Below are 22,705 nucleotides of genomic sequence, written 5' to 3'. Positions count from 1 at the left end.
AAATTTTAGAGAATTCTGAACTGAAACCATCTGGTCCTGGGCATTTTTTGGATGGGAGACTTTTGATGACTTTTTCTATTTCTTCAGCAGTTATAGGTCCGTTTAATTTGCTTATCTGTCTTGATTTAATTTTGGAAAATGATATTTATCCAGAAAGTTGACCATTTCCTTTAAGTTTCCCAACTTTGTGGAGTATAGGTTTTCAAAATATGACCTGATGATTCTCTGTATTTCCTCCATGTCTTTTGTTGTGTCCCCCTTTTCATTTCCGATTTAGTTAATTTGGATATTCTCTCTCTACCTTTTGGTTAGTTTGGATAAAGATTTGTCTATCTGTTGATTTTTCTTGAAGAACCAACTCGTTGTCTCATTGATTCTTTGTGTTGTTTTCTTTGTTTCTATTTTGTTGATTTCAGCTCTCAATTTATTTCCTGCCATCTAGTTCTCTTGGGGGAGTTTGTTTCTTTCCATTATAAAGTTTTCAAATGTTCTGTTAATTCACTAGTATGGGATTTTTCCAGCTTCTTTATGTAGTCATTTAGTGCTATGAACTTTCCTGTTAACACTGCTTTCATTGTGCCCCATAAATTTGGGTATGTTGTATGGTCATTTTCATTGAATTTTAGGAAGTGTTTAATTTCTCCCTTTCATGGTGTCCCATATTTCCTGGATTCTTTGGCTTTTGTTAAATTTAATGTTTTCTTTGACTGATGAGTCTATTCCCTCTATTGTATCTTCAATGCTTGAGATTTTCTCTTCCATCTCTTGTAGTCTACAGTTTATGCTTGCGTTTGTTATTCCTGATCATCTTTTTCATTATTTCTGTTTCTATAATTCCTCCTCTTGTGTTTTCTTTATTGTCTCTATTTCAGTTTTTAAGTCTTGAATAGTTTCTTTCATATGTTTGATTGCCTTTTCTTGGTTTTCTTTAAAGGATTTGCTGATGGTTTCCAATTTTTTGTTTCTTTTCCTCCATTTCTTTGAGGGACTTTCTCATTTCCTCTTTTAGAGTTTCAAACATTCTCCTGAAGTTATTTTTTATGTCTTTTTCTTCTGCTTCATCTGTATTTGGTTGTTCAAGTCTTGCTGTTGTAGGATCTTTAGGTTTCACTGGTTTCGTGTTGCTCTTTGTGGTGTTTTGTGTGTTCTTACTTTGTCTACTCATCTGTTCCTCTAATAGGTGTGGTTGGGGCTGTCTGTGACTCTGGTGATCAGTCTTCTAGGTGCTCAGATGGTTGTTCCTCACCATAGATAGTACCACTGATCTAGTTACCCCGTTTTTCATTCTGTGTTCCAGGAGGTTGCTCAGCGCTCCTAGGGTTTGCTTTGCTCCTATGGAGTGTGCTTTCTCAGGCCTGCTCTGATCTAGACTGCCAGCTGTAAATGTCCCTGGTGTGGATCTGCTCCTGCAGAGGTCCTTGTCTTGGAGTCGGTCCTGTAATGGTCTGGCTCTGATTTACTCCCTCAGAGGTCCCATATTCCATTGAGTCCAGACCCACAGAGGACCCGGCTCAGGCTTACTCCCTCAAAAGTCCCAGATTCATGTCCTGACCCACAGCGGGCTCTGGCTCTGGCTCAGCAGTTGCTCCCCTGTACCTGCTTCTGTGGAGTTTGCTGTCTCAGGTCTGCTCCAGCCCAGGTCGCTGACTCAGTCCTGAATTCACAAATGTCCCTGGTCTGGATATGTGCCTACTTCTGTGGAGTTCATCGTCCCAGGCCTGCTCTGGCCCAGTTTGCTGGCTCATGTGAACAGTTTTGGATAGGGGGATTTGGCAAGCTAGTGAAATAATGAACACTTTAGACCAGAATGTAAAGAAAGCAGGTTTATATAGGATAGAGCAAAGTGTAGCAATTATGGTTGTGTCTGAAGTACCATCTAACTGTGGCAGTGGGTTTTGCGGGTTCCATTTTCACATAGATCTTACATTGTGACCAACCCCTGCAGTTTTCAGGCATGTAATTGTCACTCTGCAAATGAGGGCAGTTCCGGTTGGGACATGTTCTCTGGTAGTTGGTGTGGGCCACGATGCATGAATTTCATTGTCAGGCACTTTCTGTTACATGTTTGAGGGCAGCAGTGTGAACTGGCTAAGTCCAGTTTTGTTTGATCATGCCATTCTGCTGTTCGGTTTGGTTTGTTTTTGTCCTTGAGCTTCCAGTTGAATGTTTCTATTACTTAATTTCTATGAATTTTTTTATTAGTCCCTTCTTCTACTTCTAAGCTAGAACAGGTCCTGGGCAGGGTCAAAAGTTGACAGATTTTTATTCTCCTTCCTGGTTATCATCCTCCTACATAGCTCATCTCACTCGATGTAAGTGAGCCATAAGTGCTGGCTCTGCCAGAGTCATGGCTTTAGCACTTGAGGTGCTCATAGCAGGCTGGGCCAATCAGGGAGCTCATCTGTCTCCAAGGGCTGCTGTTTGATAGGACCCCACCTGCTGCTCCTGCTCTGGATGCTGTGTGGCAAGCTGAGCTTCTGTAGTCCCTGTCCTTTGTACTTTTATCCACACCCACTGATCTGTGAGATTGTCCTTCATCATGACATCGTCCACAATATCTGAAAATGTATGATTAGGAATCCAAGAACTTTCCTGGCCATGTTGCTGTTGGTTCTAGTTGATTCTTTTACTTAAATGGCCTTTGCAACTCCTGTTTAACTCTGGATGAAGTTAGGGCATAATAATTATTCCATTGTTTGGAGGACACTGACCTTCTCCAACTCTGTATGGCTGTTGTGAATTCTTTAGAATCCTCTGTACCTGACAAAGAGTGCCACTTGCTGACTCTTCCTAGAATGGATACCTAGCAAGGATGATTTCTTCACAAGCATTTTTAATAGATCGGATTTCTCACCCTGCTGCTTAGCAGGGTGCAGATCTTGTTGGAAAGATGTAGGTCACTGACATTTCAGACTCAGAATGAAATGGAAGCTTATCCCAGCACCACATATAAGTTGTCTACACTCACCTATGTTGACAGAAGTCGCCTTTGATCCTCAGCATCGGTAGAAGTGGAGGGAACTAGAAACTGCTGTAGATTGGAGGACTATTCCTGTTTGCTATGTTGTTATCGGCAACAAGAGATAAAATAACGGCTCTGGGGACCTTTCATTGTGCATAATGATTATAGCTGTGTGAATTCCACACATGTAAATACAAATTAATATTTAATTATTTATAATTATTATTTTATGTGCCTTGAGCTAAAAATAAAAGCCGTGATGGCCTGAAGAATGTAAAAGGGACCTCGGTAGCTGAAGTGTGTTTGTTATTTGTTGTATTGAATTTGGGTGAATTATCTAGAAGAGTTTTCTACCCCGTCCACCATTCCTACCATGGTGCGCAGCCTTCAGAGAAGTCGTTCTGGATGCCCCAACTCCAGCTCCGTGTTTCTAAGGAGGATAGCTTCTTCAGGAATGCTGGGAAATAATGAGGTAAATGCCGTGGGCCTCTAGCTGGGTGTGTTTTATACTGGTAGGTCAGTAGGGCAGATTCCTGGGAGACGTTTTCAGTTCTGCAGAACTTCTGTAGCTAAGTTGAGAAATAGCTAGAATTTCTTTAAATGTCAAGGTGCAATGTAGGAGCTCTTGAACAGTCATCATAACATATGTAAATGACTCCTGATTTTCCATTCATGGTTGAATTCCTCATTATTTTTCTCTGTAGAGGCATACAGACATTACACACTATTTCTGATTGCAGCTCTTAGAGTCTGTGTTCCCATCGCTTCCTGAACAGCTCCTACAATTGAAATCTGTAACATAATTTATGCTTGACCTTTGTGGTTGCTTTGAAAGCAAGGCCTCGCCTGTGTAGGGAGTGACATGTGTTACCAGCGACATAGACTCAGCCGGTACAGACGGCTCCAGAAAGTTCCCAATGTGTCTGGATGTGTATCATGGAGAAGACGGAAACCTCACTTCATTTTCCTATCAGGAAACCGCTCACCATGGTCAGTGCTTTCCTCATAGCAAATCATTGTGGGGAGCAACTGTTAGATCACAAACACAGACCGAATGTCGAGTAAATAACAGAAGCTGGAGGACCTCAAGTTGTGTAATTACCATGTACCAACAGAGCAGATAGCAAAGACGGGCAGGTGGGGGTGCCTGAGAGCCACATTGTTCCAAACTGGCTTTTACAGTAGAAAATACAGAAGTTATATAAACATTTTTTTCATATGAACAAAGTAGTAGTAAAAATCTGTAAGAATTTATATGCTATGTAATGGAAAGAAAACATTAGTCATATCAGCCTTTAGTAGCTATATGGGATGATACTGCTCGCCATGTTTTGCATCTACCTGCATGTTAGGGCATAGATAGAAAATGATATTTATTGGCATCGGCTCAAAAGTGACAGATTTTGAAGAGTTTGTCAGTGTAGAACCAAGCCTCCAGCTGCAGTGTGACACTCTCTTTGGTCTCTAAGCCACACTGCTTGGTCTCTGGTCCTCCGGATGTTTCTTATTCTCATTGATGTAGCTCACACATCTGTGTGATGTTCTAGCTAGCCCTTGCTGTGTGTAATTATACTGTTCACCCACTGGTGTTCTCCCTCTATTAACTGTTTAATTTAGCATCATGCTACAGTCCGTCATTATGTCAAACTTTGTTCCTACTCTACCCTCGCTTCCACTTCCCACCTCTGATTTACTAATCCCCTTCCTTCTCCCAAGTATCCCATTTGCTTTCATGTCCCACATAGTCCTTTATCCTCCCTTTGGTTCTCTTGTCCTTTCCCCTTTTAAAGATCTCTTTCTAGTTTAATCCACTTCTACGTTTTATATGCACAAACACATTCTCTCTCTCTCTCTCTCTCTCTCTCACACACACACACACACACACACACACACACACACATGCACACACAGTTCACATCTAGATTTAGTCTATGAGAAAAACGCAGTATTTATCTGTGTCTGTCATATTTCTTGTAAGATAATGATCTTTGTTCAGTTCCATTGTTTTCTCTCAGATGTGGTTTCATTCTTTATGGCTAAATAAAATTTCTGTGCATATAATATGTGCCACATTTTCTTTATCCATCTTTGATGGACTGCTAGGCTGGTTCCATTTCTTTATAAACATGAGTAGTAGTCACTAAGATCTCTATGTCTATTTTCATTTAGAGGTTACTATGGGGGAAAAGGTACTATTTGCTATTTATAAAAAGTTATTATTTCCTAAGTAGTCCTTTCCTATTTCAATGGACCTCAAATCTTTTTAAAAAAAGGTTTATTATAAATGTGTGACTGTTTTACCTCCTTATACATAAATGCACCACTTGTGGGCCTCCTGCTTACAGAGACCAGGGGAGGGCACTGAAATCCTTGGAACTGTAGTTACAAGTGCTAGTCAGTATGTGGGTGCTGCAAGCTGAACCCTGGTCTTCAGCAATAGCTGCAAATGTTTTTCACCTCTGAATCATCTCTCTAGCCCCTGAGCTTCAGACCTTTTACATAAGGTTGTCACTTTTTTTTTTTTTCTGAAATACTGTGAACTCAGTGATGGTGTCAGGGAAGATTAAGAATATTAGTGGTTCTGGCTTTCAGTTCTGAGTGAGGTAACAGTTAATGGCACGGTTTGATGTCTTTATGGGAATACTGCTGTGTCTTGGACAGTGAAGAGGAAATCGATGACCTAAGAGAAGTGGTGATATAAGGTTTTGATGCCCAGCGTTCCTTCATTCTATGAATTTGTTGGTTAAGAGTTTTGATATATAAGTAAAGCTGATGTTTAAAATTTACACAGTCAATGTCAAAGCCAGTTCTAATCTGAGGACCTTGTTTGTAGTTTATCTTGACTTCTCTATGAACCTGAAACCACTGTGATATAACTTAAGAAACTCGGGCAAGACAGTGTGTAAGACCTCAGGGCACTCAAGCATCCGTGATGTTAGAATTTTAAATCCTTTGTTGTTGTCTCCTAAAATAAAGGCACACGTGTGTATGCACGTAAATCTTAGAGTAATGATTTGTTGGGCCCCGAGAATTGCCTTTCTGTGTATAATTCATTTCTTCAGAATGTTTGTTACATTACAAATGAGAAGAATAGGGAAAAGGTGTTTTATTCTCCTTTAGAGGATCTTTTATTGTGATTTTATGTATGATAATAAAATATAAGAGCTATAGAACATCTAGATAACATTCAGGAAGGGCTGTGTTCTTCTCTTGCTTACTAAGATTGCAGGCTTGATTTTATTTACTTATTTATTTATTATTTTTTGGTTTTTTTGAGCAGACTTGATTTTAAAAACTTCTTTTTAATGATTTTTTTCCATTTTTAGAAAAATGTCTCTGGCCTAATTTTTTACATATCTGATATTGTATGTGGCTTTGATACATATATTTGAGTATTATGTATATTTGTTTTAAGAATACCATGATTTATGTAAGAATTTGTGTCTAGCTTTGTATGTGGGAGTCTGAGGAGTAGATGTGGAATCTGATGTTCTAATGTGTAGATTTACACACATAGACTCTAATGTGTACGAATGTTCATGCATGTATTCTGATGAGTGGAACTCTTTGTATGTGGAATTGAATATGTAGAAGGGCTTCTTAGGGCAGGCTCAGGATTAGATATTTAGAGCCCAAAGTGTTTTGAATTTTGGATCATTTAAGAATTTGAAGTATTTGTACAACTTGATAAGATTATCTTTAGTGTAGATCCCAAATAGAAGGACAGAATTCACTTACTGTAATCTATATTATATTGTCTTAATAGTGTAATAATCATTTTAATACACTGTATGCAGTGAACAATCCTGTGAGGCTGATGTGGCCTCCTAAAATGCTTTGGGTTTCATAGTGTTATAGATTCTTGATTTTCAAGTCAGGATTGAGTGATCAGTTGCTACCCTTCATTTCCATTTTGTTTGTCTCTGTTGAGATTAACCATGTTTTACTTTCTGCAGCTGACCAAGGCTCATCGGCAAGGACACATGGTCAAGGTGGATTGGTTGGACAGATTAACATTCAGAGAGATAGAAATGATTAATGAGGTGAGTTGTCTTCTTTCCTATGTCAGAAAATAGTGTAGATTACTAAGTTAATTTTTTTTTTAAAGAATTTGTATTTGCTAGACAGCTGGTTAGTAAGTAATCCCTTACTTCCTAGCTGTGAGTTTTTCTTAAAGTAACTTGGATCATTAGCAGGGACTAGCTGTCATATGTAAGGCTCAGTGCCTCGTGTGTGGTGTTATCACTCATGTTGTTCAAGTCCTGCCATAGCTTGTGAGTGTTGCAGCAGTACTGTCTCCTCCCCCAGGTTACCACGTGACATCCAGCACACACCTGATTCATTAACAACTTACTGGATGTTGGCCCCTCAGTCATACTCCATTTACATAATTTACATTTTCTTGACCTTGTGTGTCAGGCCATTGTAAATATCTAATTAAAAGATGACTTCAGTGAGTCTTTTCAAAAGTTATATTCAGAAGAATTGAGCCTGGCTGTGGTTGTGCATGCCTTTAATCCCAGCACTCATGAGGCAGAAGTAGGCAGATCTCTGTGAGTTTGAGGCTAGCCCGGTCTATAAGAGCTAATTCCTAGTTCCCAGACAGCTAGGATTATTAGACAAAGAAACTCTGTCTCAAAAAATAAAGTTAATAAAAAAGTTATATTTGAGTATTATGTGTATTTGTTTTAAGAATACCATGTTTGATGTAAGAATTCGTGTCTAGAGAATGGAAACAACTTTATGAATCACATTCCAAGAAGAGAATACCTGATCATGATAATGACAACTGTGATATGCACATTACATGACTTATCTTGAAGGATTCTCAGCAGTGGAGAAGGAAAGAGAGAAAGATGATAAAGATCAAGTGTGAAGAACCACTATTCTTGGGTTTTTTTTTTTGTTTGTTTGTTTGTTTGTTTGGTTTGGTTTTTGTTTTTCGAGACAGGGTTTCTCTGTAACTTTGGAGCCTGTCCTGGAACTAGCTTTTGTAGACCAGGCTGGCCTCGAACTCACAGAGATCCACCTGCCTCTGCCTCCCGAGTGCTGGGATTAAAAAAAATGTATGCCACCACTGCCCGGCACCCACTGTTCTTGTTTTAAATGAATCTTGGAGTTCTTAACATTTATATTGATTGTGACTTTTAGATCTTTTAAAAATGAACTCATGTGTTCTCAACAGAAACTACTAGAAAATTTTGTACTTTTAATAGTAGTTCCATTAAAATAAATAGTTCATTCAAAACATGTATGTTTTCTTCCATGTCGGTTCTTTGTATGTGGAAATGTAGCACTGGGCTGTGTCCGCTTTCCTTTCTGCTTTCTACCAGACAGTAGACTGCACTTTATGGAGATGAACAATTTCAGTGATGTTAGCATTGTGCCTGCTTATATCAGTGCACCGTGTGTGTAGTAGAGACCAGCAGAGAGCGTCATCAGCCCATTTACAGGTGCTGGGAATCGAACACTGGTCCTTTGGCAGAGCAGTTGGTTCTCTTAATCCCTGAACCATCTCTCCTTTAAGTAACCTGTTTATACATTGTCATTTTATGCGCTGGCCCTAGAGACATCAGTGAAAGTATTTTGGAAAGATTAGTCAAATAATTTTAGTTTATATTTTTGAAAATGCATATATACATATATATGTATGTGCACACACATATATACAACAGAGAGAACGAATCTACTTTTGTTCATGTTAAGAAAAGTAAATATCCCCCAGTACACATACAGTGTTGATAAAAAGTCATTAATGACAAGTTATCTTATGAACATTCAGAAGTTGTGAAAATTTGATAAAAATCATTTAAGTTCTTTGGTTAAAAAAAAAGAAAATAAAACAAGGTTATTTTTCTGTGTACTTAATAATTGCTGAAGTAGGTTAATTATGTAGTTTGAGTTGAAATTGCTAAAAGTTGTTACAAGCAAAAATTGTCATCTTTACTTTTGAAATAAAATAGTTCTCAAAACGCCCTCAGGTTTTGAAATCATGAAATCCACAATGCCAATTGAACCCGGAGTTTTATGGAGTTTGGGTGTCGCCTGCCGGGTGCATACTCTCCTGAAGAAAACAGTGATTCTCATGGGCTGCTGCATGTGGATAGCGGCAAAAGTTGTATTTTAAGTAGCAGCTGATTGATTTTATATGTTGCTCAATTGTGGTGAAAACTCGTATTAAGGTTGAAAATGGTCATTTCTGTCTGTGTTTTCTTTTTTAGAGTGAGAAACGCAGCTCTAATTTCATGTACTTGATGGTTGAGTTTCGCTGTGTCAAGTGTGATGATAAGGAGTATGGCATCGTTTACTATGAGAAGGTATTTCCCTCGGAATGTTTGAGCTTCCTAGCATCGAGGGCTGGGTACAGATGACGGCTGGCTCTCCTGCTGAGACGCAGTGTTTGGTTGCAGGAGAGCAGTCAGTAGCTTCCAGCCGCATCTGCTTCTACACAGTCATATCACATAGTTGCAGCCCGCCCGTTTGGCTCATGCCGTCCTGGGCCACAAAATTCAATAAGTGTGCAAGTGAGTCAAGCATTCTGATTAATTGTTCTGCAAGTTAGTGAGTCGGACACATTAGTTACAGCGGTCCACTTGCACAATAAAGTAGGAGATCATGGTTTCCTTGGCAAGACATTGAAAGTTCTGATGTCAGTTATTTAACCTGTATCTAATGTGTAGAACTATATATGCTTATGAAAGTCTTCATTGACATGCATTTATATAGTTTATTCACAGTTAGGAGACGGTGTTTCTACTAGAGTGAATTAAGAGTTGCGTGTTGTTCATGTTTACTCATTAGGGAAGAATTAGCCTCGTGATCAGGAGGTAGCTATTTCAGATTTTTCGCTTTAAATTCATGTTGAAATGCTTACATATGTAAATGAATACTTATAGACATGTTTAGTTATATAGGTAAGTTTATACTCATATATATAAATGTATACTTATATATTTGTATGTATAGTATACTTTTATCTTTATAATTTAGTGAAGTTTCTTTCATTATTATGGAAATAGTGTTAAATCAATTAAATGAGAACAAAATTTTTATATTTGACAGATGAACACTTGTAACACACAATATAGTTTATTCATGCATCTTTGTTCATTAGAAGTAGTAAATTACATTTTCATGTTAATATCACTTACTGGTGCTGCCTTCAGGGACTTATACACTTTGAAGATGGTTGCTTGAGAGATTTTCATAAGGATCTGTGTTTGCATTGCTAATTTATCATTACTTTGTGATCCTTCTCCAGTTAATGTCTTACTTATTTGTTCTTTTCACTGTGGAAAAACACTGGGATAATTTAACTGATTCCAGCCTTATATATATGAGGAAGACTGGGAAGGGTGGAAATGAAGGATTTTTAATATTATACGTTAGTTTATTATAAAAAGAAAGGAAAAGGTTATTGAGCAAAATTTTTACCAATGTGTTTTAAATTTACTTTCTATTTTGTGCTATAAATATTTATTAAAGCCATACTGCTGCTCGGATGGGGCTTCTGTGTGAAGAACCTGCTAATTGGGTGATTCTTTCAAAGACTGAGCGATCTTTAAAAGACAGCTTAGATAATAGATAGAATAATAACAGGCTAGAAATAGGTAGTTGTTCCTGAATTAATGTCTGCCCATCCTGTCATATTCCCACTCAGAGTAAGGATTGCAGGGCCAGTGCATAACAGTCTCCTGGAAACAGACTTTCTTGTCACCTGTCTCTGGAGACAGATAGCCTTAGTGAAGATTACCTGTCACAGTTGGGCTGATAAATGTGTTTTCTGGTGTTGTGACCGCAAACAAGCCTGTTAAACAACAGCTTTGGGAATTTGTTGTTTCCTGTAAGACTCAATTACTGAAGTGAAGTTGTAGAAGTAAACTTCTTTAGTCCCCCTTGATTCTCTTGCATATATGTAAAACTGAGATTGCACTAACCCCAGGAAATAGCAAAACGTAAAGCTAGGTACACAGTCCCAAGGGAATTATTATGCTGAGTTCAATTTAAAACAAAAGCTCACTTCTCAAGCATGGTGACACCAATAAGATAAGCCAGCTTTAATTCTTGATGTATGTCAAGAATTAGTGCTGTGCTTTTGTCTCTGTGATGGCTTGTATTGTCCCCTGAGAAGCTGTGTTGCTGCTGTCTCTGATTGTTCAAAAATGTGATCGATGCTTGAGTTCTTGAATAAGACCTGGTGGTGACACCTGGACCCATTTATTTATTTATTTATTTATTTTTTAAGTATTTATTTATTTATTATGTGTACAATATTCTGTGTGTATGCCTGCAGGCCAGAAGAGGGCACCAGACCCCATTATGGATGGCTGTGAGCCACCATGTGGCTGCTGGGAACCGAACTCAGGACCTTTGGAAGAGCAGGCAATGCTCTTAACCTCTGAGCCATCTCTCCAGCCCACCTGGACCCATTTAAGTTAAAAAAAAAACGGGTGTTTTCTTGTCCATATATATAATAAACCAAGTTCTGAAATTGTAGCCACAGACAATAAAAAACAATTTGTTTCCAGATTTCAAATCTTTCTAACTGTAATAATTTTTCTTTTTATTTGCCAAAATCTTTTATTAGTGATAGAGATTAAAAAATGGAATTTAAAGAAAATAAGAGTTATAAATGGAACAGTGATGTTTTAAAAATAGACTTTAAATATAAGCATTTTATAATATCATGTCCACGGGTAAAATCTCTCCTTTTTATCTTTTAACCCTGCACTATATTCTAGGATGGTGATGAGTCGTCTCCAATTTTAACAAGTTTTGAGTTAGTAAAAGTTCCTGATCCTCAAATGTCTATGGTAAGCTATTGTGCAAAGCTTTTTTTTTTTTTTTTTTCGAGACAGGGTTTCTCTGTGGTTTTTGGTTCCTGTCCTGGAACTAGCTCTTCTAGACCAGGCTGGCCTCGAACTCACAGAGATCCGCCTGCCTCTGCCTCCTGAGTGCTGGGATTAAAGGCGTGCGCCACCACTGCCCCTTGTGCAAAGCTTTTAAGAATGTATTTTTCCCTAGAATAAACACAACTTAGACCCATGCATTGTATTTTAAAATAGTAATAGACATAATTCAACTATCGAGACGTGATTTGTAGTAAGTACACTTCAGCTATTTGAATTGAAATCCATGGGGTACTTAAGAAACATTTACATCCTAAAAGTAAGGTTGATTGATGCAGGACAGGGCAACTACTGTGCTTAAACTACGAAGAGCTAGTGGATGGGGTTGTTGAGTAAGGGTTGCATGGTCCCAGTTTGCTTTTTCTGTGACAAACACAGGAACAGTAGCAACTTGAGGAAGAAAGAATTTATTTGGCTATAGCTGGACTTCATAACATGGCTTTAAGAAAGGACTTTGCTATTTCTGACTTGTGACACTTGTCTTTGTAAGGTTTACATTCTCTGTGTATCTAAATAATTTACAGGAGAATCTAGTGGAGAGCAAACACCACAAGCTTGCTCGAAGTTTAAGAAGTGGACCATCTGACCACGATCTCAAACCCAATGCTGCCACAAGAGATCAGCTAAATGTAAGAGATTTTATGGACTGTATAAAAACAGCTACATGGGCATTTTATTATGGCCACTATTACAAGTGATTTTAGAGTTTGAATTATGTAACCTCACGACTTCAACAGTTTCATGTTGTCTACAGAATGTTAGTTTTTTTTTTTTTTTTTTTGCTGTTGTTGCTGTTGTAGTTGTTACAGGCTTTTTTTTTTTCTTTAAGCTATTCAGGGTTTTCAGTAATTCTGTCACTGTAGAGACAAACTAGGAAACTGTAAACATTCCCAGACATTAGTGTTCTTTTAAATGATTCCTGGGGTTCCTTAAGAAGACTAGTATCTAAGCTCACAGGATTAAGTGTTAATTTGACAAGAGGAGGGTTCATTTTGTTTCCACCGATTTTATGGCAGAGGGCATTGCCACTTTGCCCTCCTTACTATCTGGTTGGGTTAAATAAGCTCTGAAATCAGATGTTCATGTGGAACACGGGTTTCTCGTCTTTGCTCCTGTGTCCTAATGACTTGCTGTCTGGATGGATGCCTCAGCACATTCTTGCCATAGTTGACTCTGCGGGCCTTCTCCCGCAGAATAATTATGTTACAGAAATATTAAGCAAATGAAAAATTAAATGAAATAGAAATGTGTATTAGGCGCATTAAATGTAGTTCTTTATCTTTTGTTTTAGATTATTGTGAGTTATCCACCAACCAAGCAGCTCACATACGAAGAACAAGATCTTGTTTGGAAATTTAGATATTATCTTACTAATCAAGAAAAAGTAAGTATGTTGAATAGGTTATGTATTAAATTAACCTCTAGACATTTTTACTAATGATCAAGGGAAAATAAAACCACCCTAAAAATGCAGCTGTGGTCAAGTAAACATGCTAGCCAGCAGTATACTTGCTACATGGTGTTTAAAAACATAGTAAAAGGCATATATAGCCAGGCCCATATTCCTGTGTATCAACTCCCAGAAAGGCATATACACCGAGGCACATATTTCTGTGTATCAATTCCTAGAAAGGTGACTACACCAAGGCCCATATTTCCGTGTATCAACTCCTAGAATGATGTATACACCAAGGCCCATATTTCCGTGTATCAACTCCTAGAATGATGTATACACCAAGGCCCATATTCCCGTGTATCAGCTCCTAGAAAATGCCTGAGTGAACTTTGGAGGTGGAGTTGGGGGTCTGTGTCTGCCTCTGAAGTTTGTATACATGACACAGGACACAGATAGGGTGTCCTACTTTATTTCCTCTTGTTCTAATGGAGACAGCTTTTCATCATAGATGAAGTCCCTCTTCCACAGCTGGGCAGAGTGAATCCTGACTCCTTTCTCTCTTATCCTCTTTGTCTCTGCACTCCTTGGTGACCAGGAATGTAGTTACACTGATAAGGAGAGCAGGTAAATTCTGGAGATGATGGGAATAGAGGAAGAATGGAGGAGTGTAGCTTATATGAGAATTAAGTTAGTGTCAAATGGCTGGTTTGCAGGAAGGAGGTGCCGTGAGGAACTGGAGAGAGAATAGTGATGAACTTCCAGGACTAGGCCCAAGTCTGAAGGCTTCTTGTGTTTACACTGTTAGCGCTGAGCAGCTTTGTAACTGTAGGATTGAAGCTTTAGTTTACTGTGTGTAATACGGGGTGATTCCATGATAATAAATTTTGTATCTCTTGCAGCTCTTGAAGTATTCTATCTTCGGTTGAAGGTCAGAGATTAATTCTTTAAAAATAAAAGGCAGATTCACTTATTTTATGTGTATGGATGTTTGACCTGCACAGATGTATGTGTCCACGTGTGTTCTTAACCAGCTGGTGAATGCTAGGGACCTTTCAATCCTGCGGCAGATCTACTATGTGCATGTACATCACTCACACAGATAAGAGTCTAGTACAGAGCCACAGAGGTCTACATGCTGCCTGTGGAGATGCTCATGTTTGTGATTTAGAAGGGAAGGGTTTAGTGAAGATGCGGAGAACCAGACAGCAGATCTGCAGCAGGGTTTCTGAGTACACTGGGCAGAGCAGGGATGCCTAGGGAAGCTGTGCATCAGGCAGCCGTCATCTCGTGGCGGAGAGTGGACCAGTGTGGTGCAGTCTCATGAAATGATCTTGATTCCATCTGTTTTTCTAAGGTAAAGGTATAAAAATGAAGTTAGCCATGAATGATCTTAAGTTAGCCATCATCTTAAGATCCTTAGCTTTTCTTCTGTTTCATTATTGGTGGCTTGGGAAACCCATTGTGGATGAGTCTTATCCTTTCTCTCTATGAAAAGAGGCAGAGGATTTTATGTTGCTCCAGCTTTGAGGACCTGTTCTTCCTCCTCAGTAGCGAGTGGAATTGATTCTGAATTCTGTGGAGCTTGAGTTAGTTCAACATGCTGTGCTAAGTGAAGAGTCAGTCATGTGGTCACAGAAACATGGCTTCAATGCTACAGTCATGCATAGGTCAGCCTCTCAGAGCAGAACTTTCCTCGACAGAAAGGCTTGTAAGATAAACCCTTCCTTTTGTCTTAGAAGTCACTACCCACTGCATGCAGTCACTTGAAGATGCACACAAAAGAACTCCGTGCCGGCGCGATGTAAGATGTGGGGCTCATGTCATCTTATTTCCAGAGCTGCAGATGGAGCCTCAGTTCTCAGACTTGAAGGATCTTAGATCACTGCATAGAATAAACAGTGTTTTTAATGTTCAGGAGGGGCTGTTGAGCAAACCGATATAAGTGACGGGAGTAGTCACCACACAGCAGCCTGTGGATCCTATGGTAAAATAGCCGTGTAGAGTGCGCATGTCCCTGTGCCACAGCCCTAAGGAGCACATGGACATTCTTTCTCTCTGCTTCTCATTGCCGTGGGGTTGGTGGGCACCTGGGCTTCAGGAGAGTCAATCCTGACCTCAGGAGGGCTCTAGGAACATTTGGTTAGTTACTAGGAAGTGACACTTTTTACTGTTTTCAGTAAATTTGTTTTTTTTCTAAATGACCTGTCTAAAGAGTGTTGGATAAAAATCTTGAAGACCTTACCTTATTTGCTACTAAAAAGTTTACAGTAATAACCATTCGACCACTAATGTTTATGAAATATACTTATTTTGGTTTACATCGGATAAGAAATGACTCTTATAGGTTCCTAAGTGTAGATCTTATAATTTTCCAAGCTAGCTTTTATGATGAACTTTCTTCAAAAAATGTTAATTAGTAATAAATGCTGTGGCTGTTGAAATTGCCAGCAGGTACAGGTGCTTGACATGGTCCACATGGTAGAAGGAAAGAACCAACTCCCGAAAGTTATCCTCTGATCTAAACAGACAGACAGACACACACACACACCACACACAAACGTAATTTAAAGAAGTTATTAATTCCTTGACCTTTGATTCTGTTTGGGGAAAAGCAATAGGGAGGCCCCGTCTCAGTGAGATAGCGAAGATGTACTTGTTTTTTAGAAGGCAGCATCTGACACAGTCACATCAGGGCAGAAGTCATCTCTCTGTTGCCAACTAGTTGGTATTGAACCAGAGCAGAAGTGGATTTAGCTTAGATATATTTATTATCTGCCTTTGGCCTAGCTGTCTCTTAACATATCATGGCTCTGTTTACATACATTAAAATTGTCTTAGACAAAAAAATGTTGACATCCAGTTGAAGTGGAATAGTGATATACTGCTTGAGGAAGCATAGGTAATTGCTGTAATAAAGTTTGAGGGGCAGTGCCTGCTTGCTGTGGACTGAGGAAGATACCAAGTTTGAGTGGATTTGGTTGGCACTGGTTATCTGGTTTCGGTGTAAGCACGTGTTCAGGTTCAGGCAGGAGCAGTGGCGTGAAAACAGCCTGGCTTTCCACCTGCAAATTGGATTTCACTGCTGCCTGGGCACCTGAGTCAGGAAGTGTGGTTTAGCATGTGGGGCTTTAGGGAAGATGATCTCAGGTACATTGGAGCAGAGCTGACGATGAAAAGGAAACATGATTAGGAGATCTAAGAAACTCCGATAATTAGTGATAAACAGTGTTAGGCTAGAGAGAGATGGGAGAAGAATGCTCAAATTAAACTGATTTTAGCCCCCTCTCTCTCCCTCCCTCCCTCCCTCCCTCCCCCCCCTCCCTCCCTCTCTCTCTCTCTCTCTCTCTCTCTCTCTCTCTCTCTCATGTGCGTGCATGTGGGTTTTAAAATGACTGTATTGGAACAGCAGCAAAGTAGAATTTTATAGTGGTTGTGTAGAAGTTCAGGCATGAATCATGTGTGGCAAATGCTTGAGGCGGGTGGCTATGAGAGCCGTAGGTCACAGCAAAGGGCTCAAAACCAGAGGAGAGTTAAGAAAACACATTGTCAGCTAATCAAATCTGTTAGCAAGTGTTGAGGGTAGCATTGTTACTAGGCTCAGCACGAAGTTACTAGTGATGACTGATAGGAAATTGCCACCGAGTATTGCTCTAAACATTTTACTGGATAAATCTTCACAGATGAGAACTGACAAATGGGAGGAAGTTATGACATGAGGGCTTTTTGGTTGGGTGTAGTAGGTTTTTTTGCTTTGTTTAGTTTTTTGATTCATTATAGGATTTGTGTATATATTTTATATGCATGCATGTATAAGTTCTTTGTAAATGTTATGACTGTTGGGGAAATTGGTCATTAGAATAGCATAACTGTTGTCTACCTCTTCCTAGCAGGGGTGTCATAGGGTCAAGTACTGATAATGTATGCTAAGATCACTTACCACCTTTGAACTTGGAAGAGTTTGATGGAAACAGTGAAGAGACAAGCTGTTTGATAGCCTTTCAGACTTCAGGTGCGTGGCATCCTGAGAAACAGACTAAGGGAAATGCAGGAAGAACTTTATTTAGAAGATCATTGTCACGGATTGTAGTGGCGCATGAGAGTAGGGCTTGCTGAAGGAGGCGGAGGCAGGAGGATCACGGATTTGAGGCCAGCCTGGGCTAGAAGAACAGTGTTGGGGATTTGGGAGAATTTCACTAAGTACAGAATGACAGTGTCTGCTTGGTAAGACCTCTCAGTTTGTAATTTAGAGTCTGATTAACTAATTTTAGTTTTAAATTTATTGAGGTTATGTGTGATTTAAGGAGCGAGCTAATAATGATCTATCTTCATATTGCTATTGCCATGTGTGGGGGCGGGGGGCGCTGGGTAGTTGAGTGTGCATGTATCCTCTCTCTCCAGCTTATTTTTTGACACAGGGTCTCAATGAACATGGAGTTTACCAATTGTCTACAGTGACTGGCCCTTGAGTTCCAGGGACCTTTCTTTCGTCACCTCCCCTACTATCTCTCTCATGCTTATGGAGCTGGCACTTTTGGGAAAATTGTAGAGTTTTGTTGGAGCAGGATTTTAAAGTATTAGAGCTTTCTTTCTTTGATCTGTAGATGTAGAAACAGAATTAACAGAGCTGTGCATCCTGCCAGCAGTGCTGCCAGGAGACCTGGCATCGGGTTTTCCTTGAGGACAGCGGGAGCGTGCCCTTCTGAAGTGAGCATGTGTTTAATGTACAGTCGGGAATGACACCTGCGGGCAGCCACATGCACACTTGGGGTCATGGCAGAGCCAAAGAAATAAGCTTCTAAGACGATTTGGCCGCCTGCCACACAGACTGCTTGTGACTGGTTCTGTACCTAGCTGTCTTGGTGTTTGGATTTTAGTGTTTGTTTTAATTGCATGTCCCTTTAAAGAATTGCTTCTCAGAGAGACATCCTGGTTTCTGTTTCATCTTCATTTGAAATTATGCAGCAAAACCAAGGAACCCACCTTGATCAGATACTGAGTGAAGCCTGTTGTGGAACTGTCACCTTGACTTATGAAGTTTCTTGTAAGATGCTATTGATGTTTTAAAGCTAAGATTGTTGCCAGCCTTGTTAAAGTTAATTCAGTTTGTCTCAGCTATTTCCTTGCCTTGAGGCCTCCAATATTTTTAAACATCAAAAGCAAATTTAAAAACTTACAGTGCCCTACAGTGTTTTTATCCTGGAAACAACAAGTTACAGGGAAGGTGTTTTTCTGTCCTGAGTCCTGCAGTGCTGCTCCAGGACCAGGTCCCTTCTGTGGTACAGGTTCCCCTGGCAGAGCCACATAGATCTCTGCCTTCACCTTTCACCTGGCAGCAGGATATGGTTCCAACTAAATGTCCAGTCTTTCTGATTGTAGGCTTTGACAAAGTTCTTGAAGTGTGTTAATTGGGACCTACCCCAGGAGGCCAAGCAGGCGCTGGAGCTCCTGGGGAAGTGGAAACCCATGGACGTGGAGGATTCCTTGGAGCTGCTCTCCTCGCATTACACCAACCCCACAGTGAGGCGGTACGCCGTGGCCCGCTTGCGGCAGGCTGATGATGAGGTGCGTGACGGTCTGACCTGAGTGTTTGAGAGAGAGAATTTCTAAGAGAAGATATATACAGATATAATAGTTAGGTTTCCATAAGTATTTAAAGTATTTCTGCAAGGGCCGGTGTGAGAGGAAAACTGAGTTCCAGGTCTGTTACATAATGGGCCCCTTTCCCCCAGTGCTTCCACTAACACCAGAGCTTGCTAATGAAAGGGCATTAATGGAACCCTTGGGAGGTGCCCTGAGCACGGAGTCTCCATCCCCATGGAGCTTTAGGTGGAGCTTTGTCCTCTGTGTAGACACATTTTCATGCTGTCATTTTGTATCTGGGCTCTTCCTCACATTGGCATGATCAGTGTATCAATTGGCCATCGGTAACTAAAACTGCCCTTTTGAACAGACAGGTCTAACTTTTGGACATTGATTTTTTTTATAATAACTGTTGTTTTACGAAACCTTCATAAGAATCTTAATCTTTTTTATATACATTTTTTATTGATCTTTATTGAGTTCTACATTTTTCTCTGCTCCCTTCCCTGCCTCTCCCCTTCCCCTTCAACCCTCCCCCAAGGTCCCAGTTCTCCCAATTTACTCAGAAGATCTTGTCTTTTTCTACTTCCCATGTAGATTAGATCTATGTAAGTCTTTCTTAGTGTCCTCATCGTTGTCTAAGTTCTCTGGGATTGTGATTGTAGGCTGGTTTCTTTGTTTTATGATTAAAAACCACCTATGAGTGAGTACATGTGATAATTGTCTTTCTGTGTCTGGGTTACCTCACTCAAAATGATGTTTTCTAGCTCCATCCATATTCCTGCAAAATTCAAGATGTCATTATATTTTTTTATACTGTGTAGTACTCCATTGTGTAAATGTACCATCTTTTCCTTATCCATTCTTTGGTCGAGGGGCATTTAGGTTGTTTCCAGATTCTGACTATGACAAACAAAGCTGCTATGAACATAGTTGAGCACATGTTCTTGTGGCACAATTGAGCATCCTTTGGATATATACCCAAAAGTGGTATTACTGGGTCTTGAGGAAGGTTGCTTCCTAATTTTCTGAGAAATCGCCACACTGACACCCAGAGGGGCTGTACTTAACCTTAAGCTGAAGTAAGAGACCATTGACAGCTTTATGAAGTTCAGCCCTTTCTACGGCAGTGTGAATTTTTACTCACGGCTCTTACAAAGTCCTTTGTAGTGTTTAAATTAAGTGTGTTGTCTGACAGTTATGACAGTTACTGCTACAAAATGTTCATTTATTTCTCATTATTTGTTAGGTAAAATAAAAAGCTGTCATTGTATGGTGTTTGTTTTTGGTCACCTCACTGTCCCTCTTCTGGTTCCTGTGCATGTTTTTGGACTTCTCACATGCTGCATATACCTTTCAAGTCTCTTTGCTCTCCTCTCATTGCAGCTAGGCACAAATAATGTGCATCTTTGCCTTGCTTTTATTATGAATGTCTTCTGAAGTGTTCTTCATGGTAGTTTCATTCAATCTTAGTTTGTTCAGAATGGTTCTTGTTTGTTTATATTTGTGTTTGAAGGGGTATACTTCTATCAGGAAAGTGTGTGTGTGTTTACGTCGGGAAAGATTCTAGAAACCATCCTCTTTGGGTCTTGCTCTTATGTCAAACTGCATTGCCATATGTTTTCCTAGGGCCTTACCACTCATAATCATAAAGTATATCTCTTAATATGCATAAGAATTTAATTTTTTAATAATTCTATTTAGGAATTTTTAGACTACTGATTCTCACCCTTCCGAGGTTCAGACAGGGAAGTTCTGTTTGAGAACTGATTGGGGATGGTGGTGGAGACACACTGGAGGAGCCATTTGTATTCCACACAGAGAACTCAGCACGAGTCAAGGCAGGGGCAGCAGAAGAGCGTGGGAAGGCAGAGCCAGAGCCGCATGGACAATGGCTGCTGTCTGCAGGCTCGGGGAAGGGGCCTGCGCTCTCACTGCAGCCCTGCTCTCTGCAGCACGGACTGGTTTGTTCTGGGGAAAGGCAGTGATAGCTACACATATTTGTTGTGCTTCCTGGGAAGTTGTTGTTTTATTGACTTGGGTAGAAATCTGTTTTTCCCCTGCTTCTGCTTCATTTTACTTAGAAGCTTCCATCTTCCATGTGTAGAGGAAGTTTATATTTTCCAGCGTGTTACTATATAAAGGAAGAGCAAGTGGTTTACTTGGTATTCCTGTTAATTTATTCCCCTACAAGTGAAGAAAAAAAAAAAGTGTTCGAATGTGAGCATCACTTAGAGGCTTCCCATTAGAGAAGATTCCGATGAGAAGTGGCTCTGGGCGTGTTTAGTTCCAGACTCCTCCTGACTGCAGTAAGCATCAGGGGACTCAGACTGGGACACAGATGCTTCAAGCCTTTCATACTTTCCTGCTTTCTTGTTTTGTTGTATGACAAAAGGAGAGAAATCGGCCGGCCACCTTACTGTGTGCTGCGCACTCTCCTGTCTTACTGTGTGCTGCACACTCTACAGCCTCTCTTGCTTATTTCATGGTTGTGACGGTTTCTGCAGTCGTTGCTGCCCTGGTCTTTTATAAATAAAGACGCAAGGCTGCACCCCGCAATTCCATAGCTTAGTAACTAACATGCCAATGGCAACAAACGGAAGAGGTAGAAATGCAAATCATTTTTCCCAACTGCTAGAAATAAGTGAGTCTATACTTAGTGTGCTTTCACCTTCTAATGCCAATCTCTTCTCCATTCCTTTGTCTCTAGGATTTGCTGATGTACTTACTGCAGCTGGTCCAAGCTCTGAAATACGAAAACTTTGATGACATAAAGAATGGTTTGGAGCCTACAAAGAAGGATAGTCAGGGTTCGGGGTCAGAAAGTCTGTCAAATTCTGGAATCAGTTCTGCAGACGTAGATAGGTATGGCTCTTCAGGGAAGATTATTTTTACATGTGACTTTTTGTCCCTTCTCACTCTATTCTTGCTCTTTTATTTATATTGTTGTCTTCTTTCCTGTCTCCCCTCATGTACCAAACAGACTCTTGCTTTTCTAACTAAAACTCACCAAGTGAACTCAAGAATACATATGCACAGATTCCTAGAGACCATTCCTGCCTTCTAGTCAGAAGAACTGAGTTAAAGTCACATGTGGGCATCCTTGCTGTGCAGCCTTACAGTTCCACACTCGTTTATGTGATTGCTTTCTCCTCTGGAAAGTTCCAAAACAGTTGCAGCCCCTTGCTTGTAGATAAAATGATTCCACAGCGTTTTGCATCTTGCTTATCTCTTCTGTTCCATTTTCAGCTCCCAAATTCTAAGCAACCCTCTTCCTCCGGTGTCCTCCCCTCCTCCTGCATCGAAATCCAAAGAAGGTTCAGATGGAGAAAATCTAGAGGTGAGTAAAAAGCTTTGCAAAATTATGGTGCAGGAGGTTCTGTCTATTGATGTTCTGTGTTGTTCTTTAAGACTTTGTTTTGATTAATAAACTAACCATTGTAACTTTGTTCAGTAACTGACTTTATGCTACTTGTTGTGACCTTCCCCCTCGTGTAATATGCTGGATATTACTTGGTTCATTTTATTGGTTCTCTGAGCATATACATAGGTTTATATGTAATATGAAAATAAACTAATTCAAATATTTTATCAGGGAGACCCAGGATGTTCGTTTTCATATATTAATGAATGTTAATGCAATTGTCAGTATTTGTAATTGTACCATAGAAATGTATTATTCTGTAGAATTATACGCTAAGCAGATGTTTTTAATTTATACAGACAGGTGAACTCAGTGTTGAAGGGAAACAGAGAAGCAGCTCTCCTGACTAGTAGTTATCTGAAAAGCTACACCAGCTCTTGTGTGTATGTTGAGAAACAGTGGGGGCCAGTCCAGAGTGAGGACATGGGCATGGA

The 22,705-nt window shown here is 39.9% G+C and overlaps 1 protein-coding gene across 1 annotated transcript in view; it reads left to right on the top strand.

Moving 5' to 3' along the window:
- The window catches only part of Pik3c3 (phosphatidylinositol 3-kinase catalytic subunit type 3), an 82,674-nt gene that overhangs the window by 15,243 nt on the left and 44,726 nt on the right, over positions 1 to 22,705 (top strand). Inside the window, exons 5-12 of the mRNA XM_041659983.1 lie at positions 6,919 to 7,005; positions 9,184 to 9,279; positions 11,704 to 11,775; positions 12,396 to 12,500; positions 13,163 to 13,255; positions 18,644 to 18,829; positions 21,558 to 21,712; positions 22,097 to 22,187. Of these exons, the coding sequence (XP_041515917.1) occupies positions 6,919 to 7,005; positions 9,184 to 9,279; positions 11,704 to 11,775; positions 12,396 to 12,500; positions 13,163 to 13,255; positions 18,644 to 18,829; positions 21,558 to 21,712; positions 22,097 to 22,187 (885 nt within the window). The remainder of the gene's footprint in view (positions 1 to 6,918; positions 7,006 to 9,183; positions 9,280 to 11,703; positions 11,776 to 12,395; positions 12,501 to 13,162; positions 13,256 to 18,643; positions 18,830 to 21,557; positions 21,713 to 22,096; positions 22,188 to 22,705) is intronic.

This window comes from Microtus oregoni, unplaced genomic scaffold (assembly GCF_018167655.1).
Source record: "Microtus oregoni isolate MIOR12 unplaced genomic scaffold, Mior012 000011F_ref0000422, whole genome shotgun sequence".
NCBI classification, from domain to species: Eukaryota; Metazoa; Chordata; class Mammalia; order Rodentia; family Cricetidae; genus Microtus; species Microtus oregoni.
Note: the sequence above shows the minus strand (reverse complement) of the source record. Positions and strands in the feature narration are given on the sequence as shown.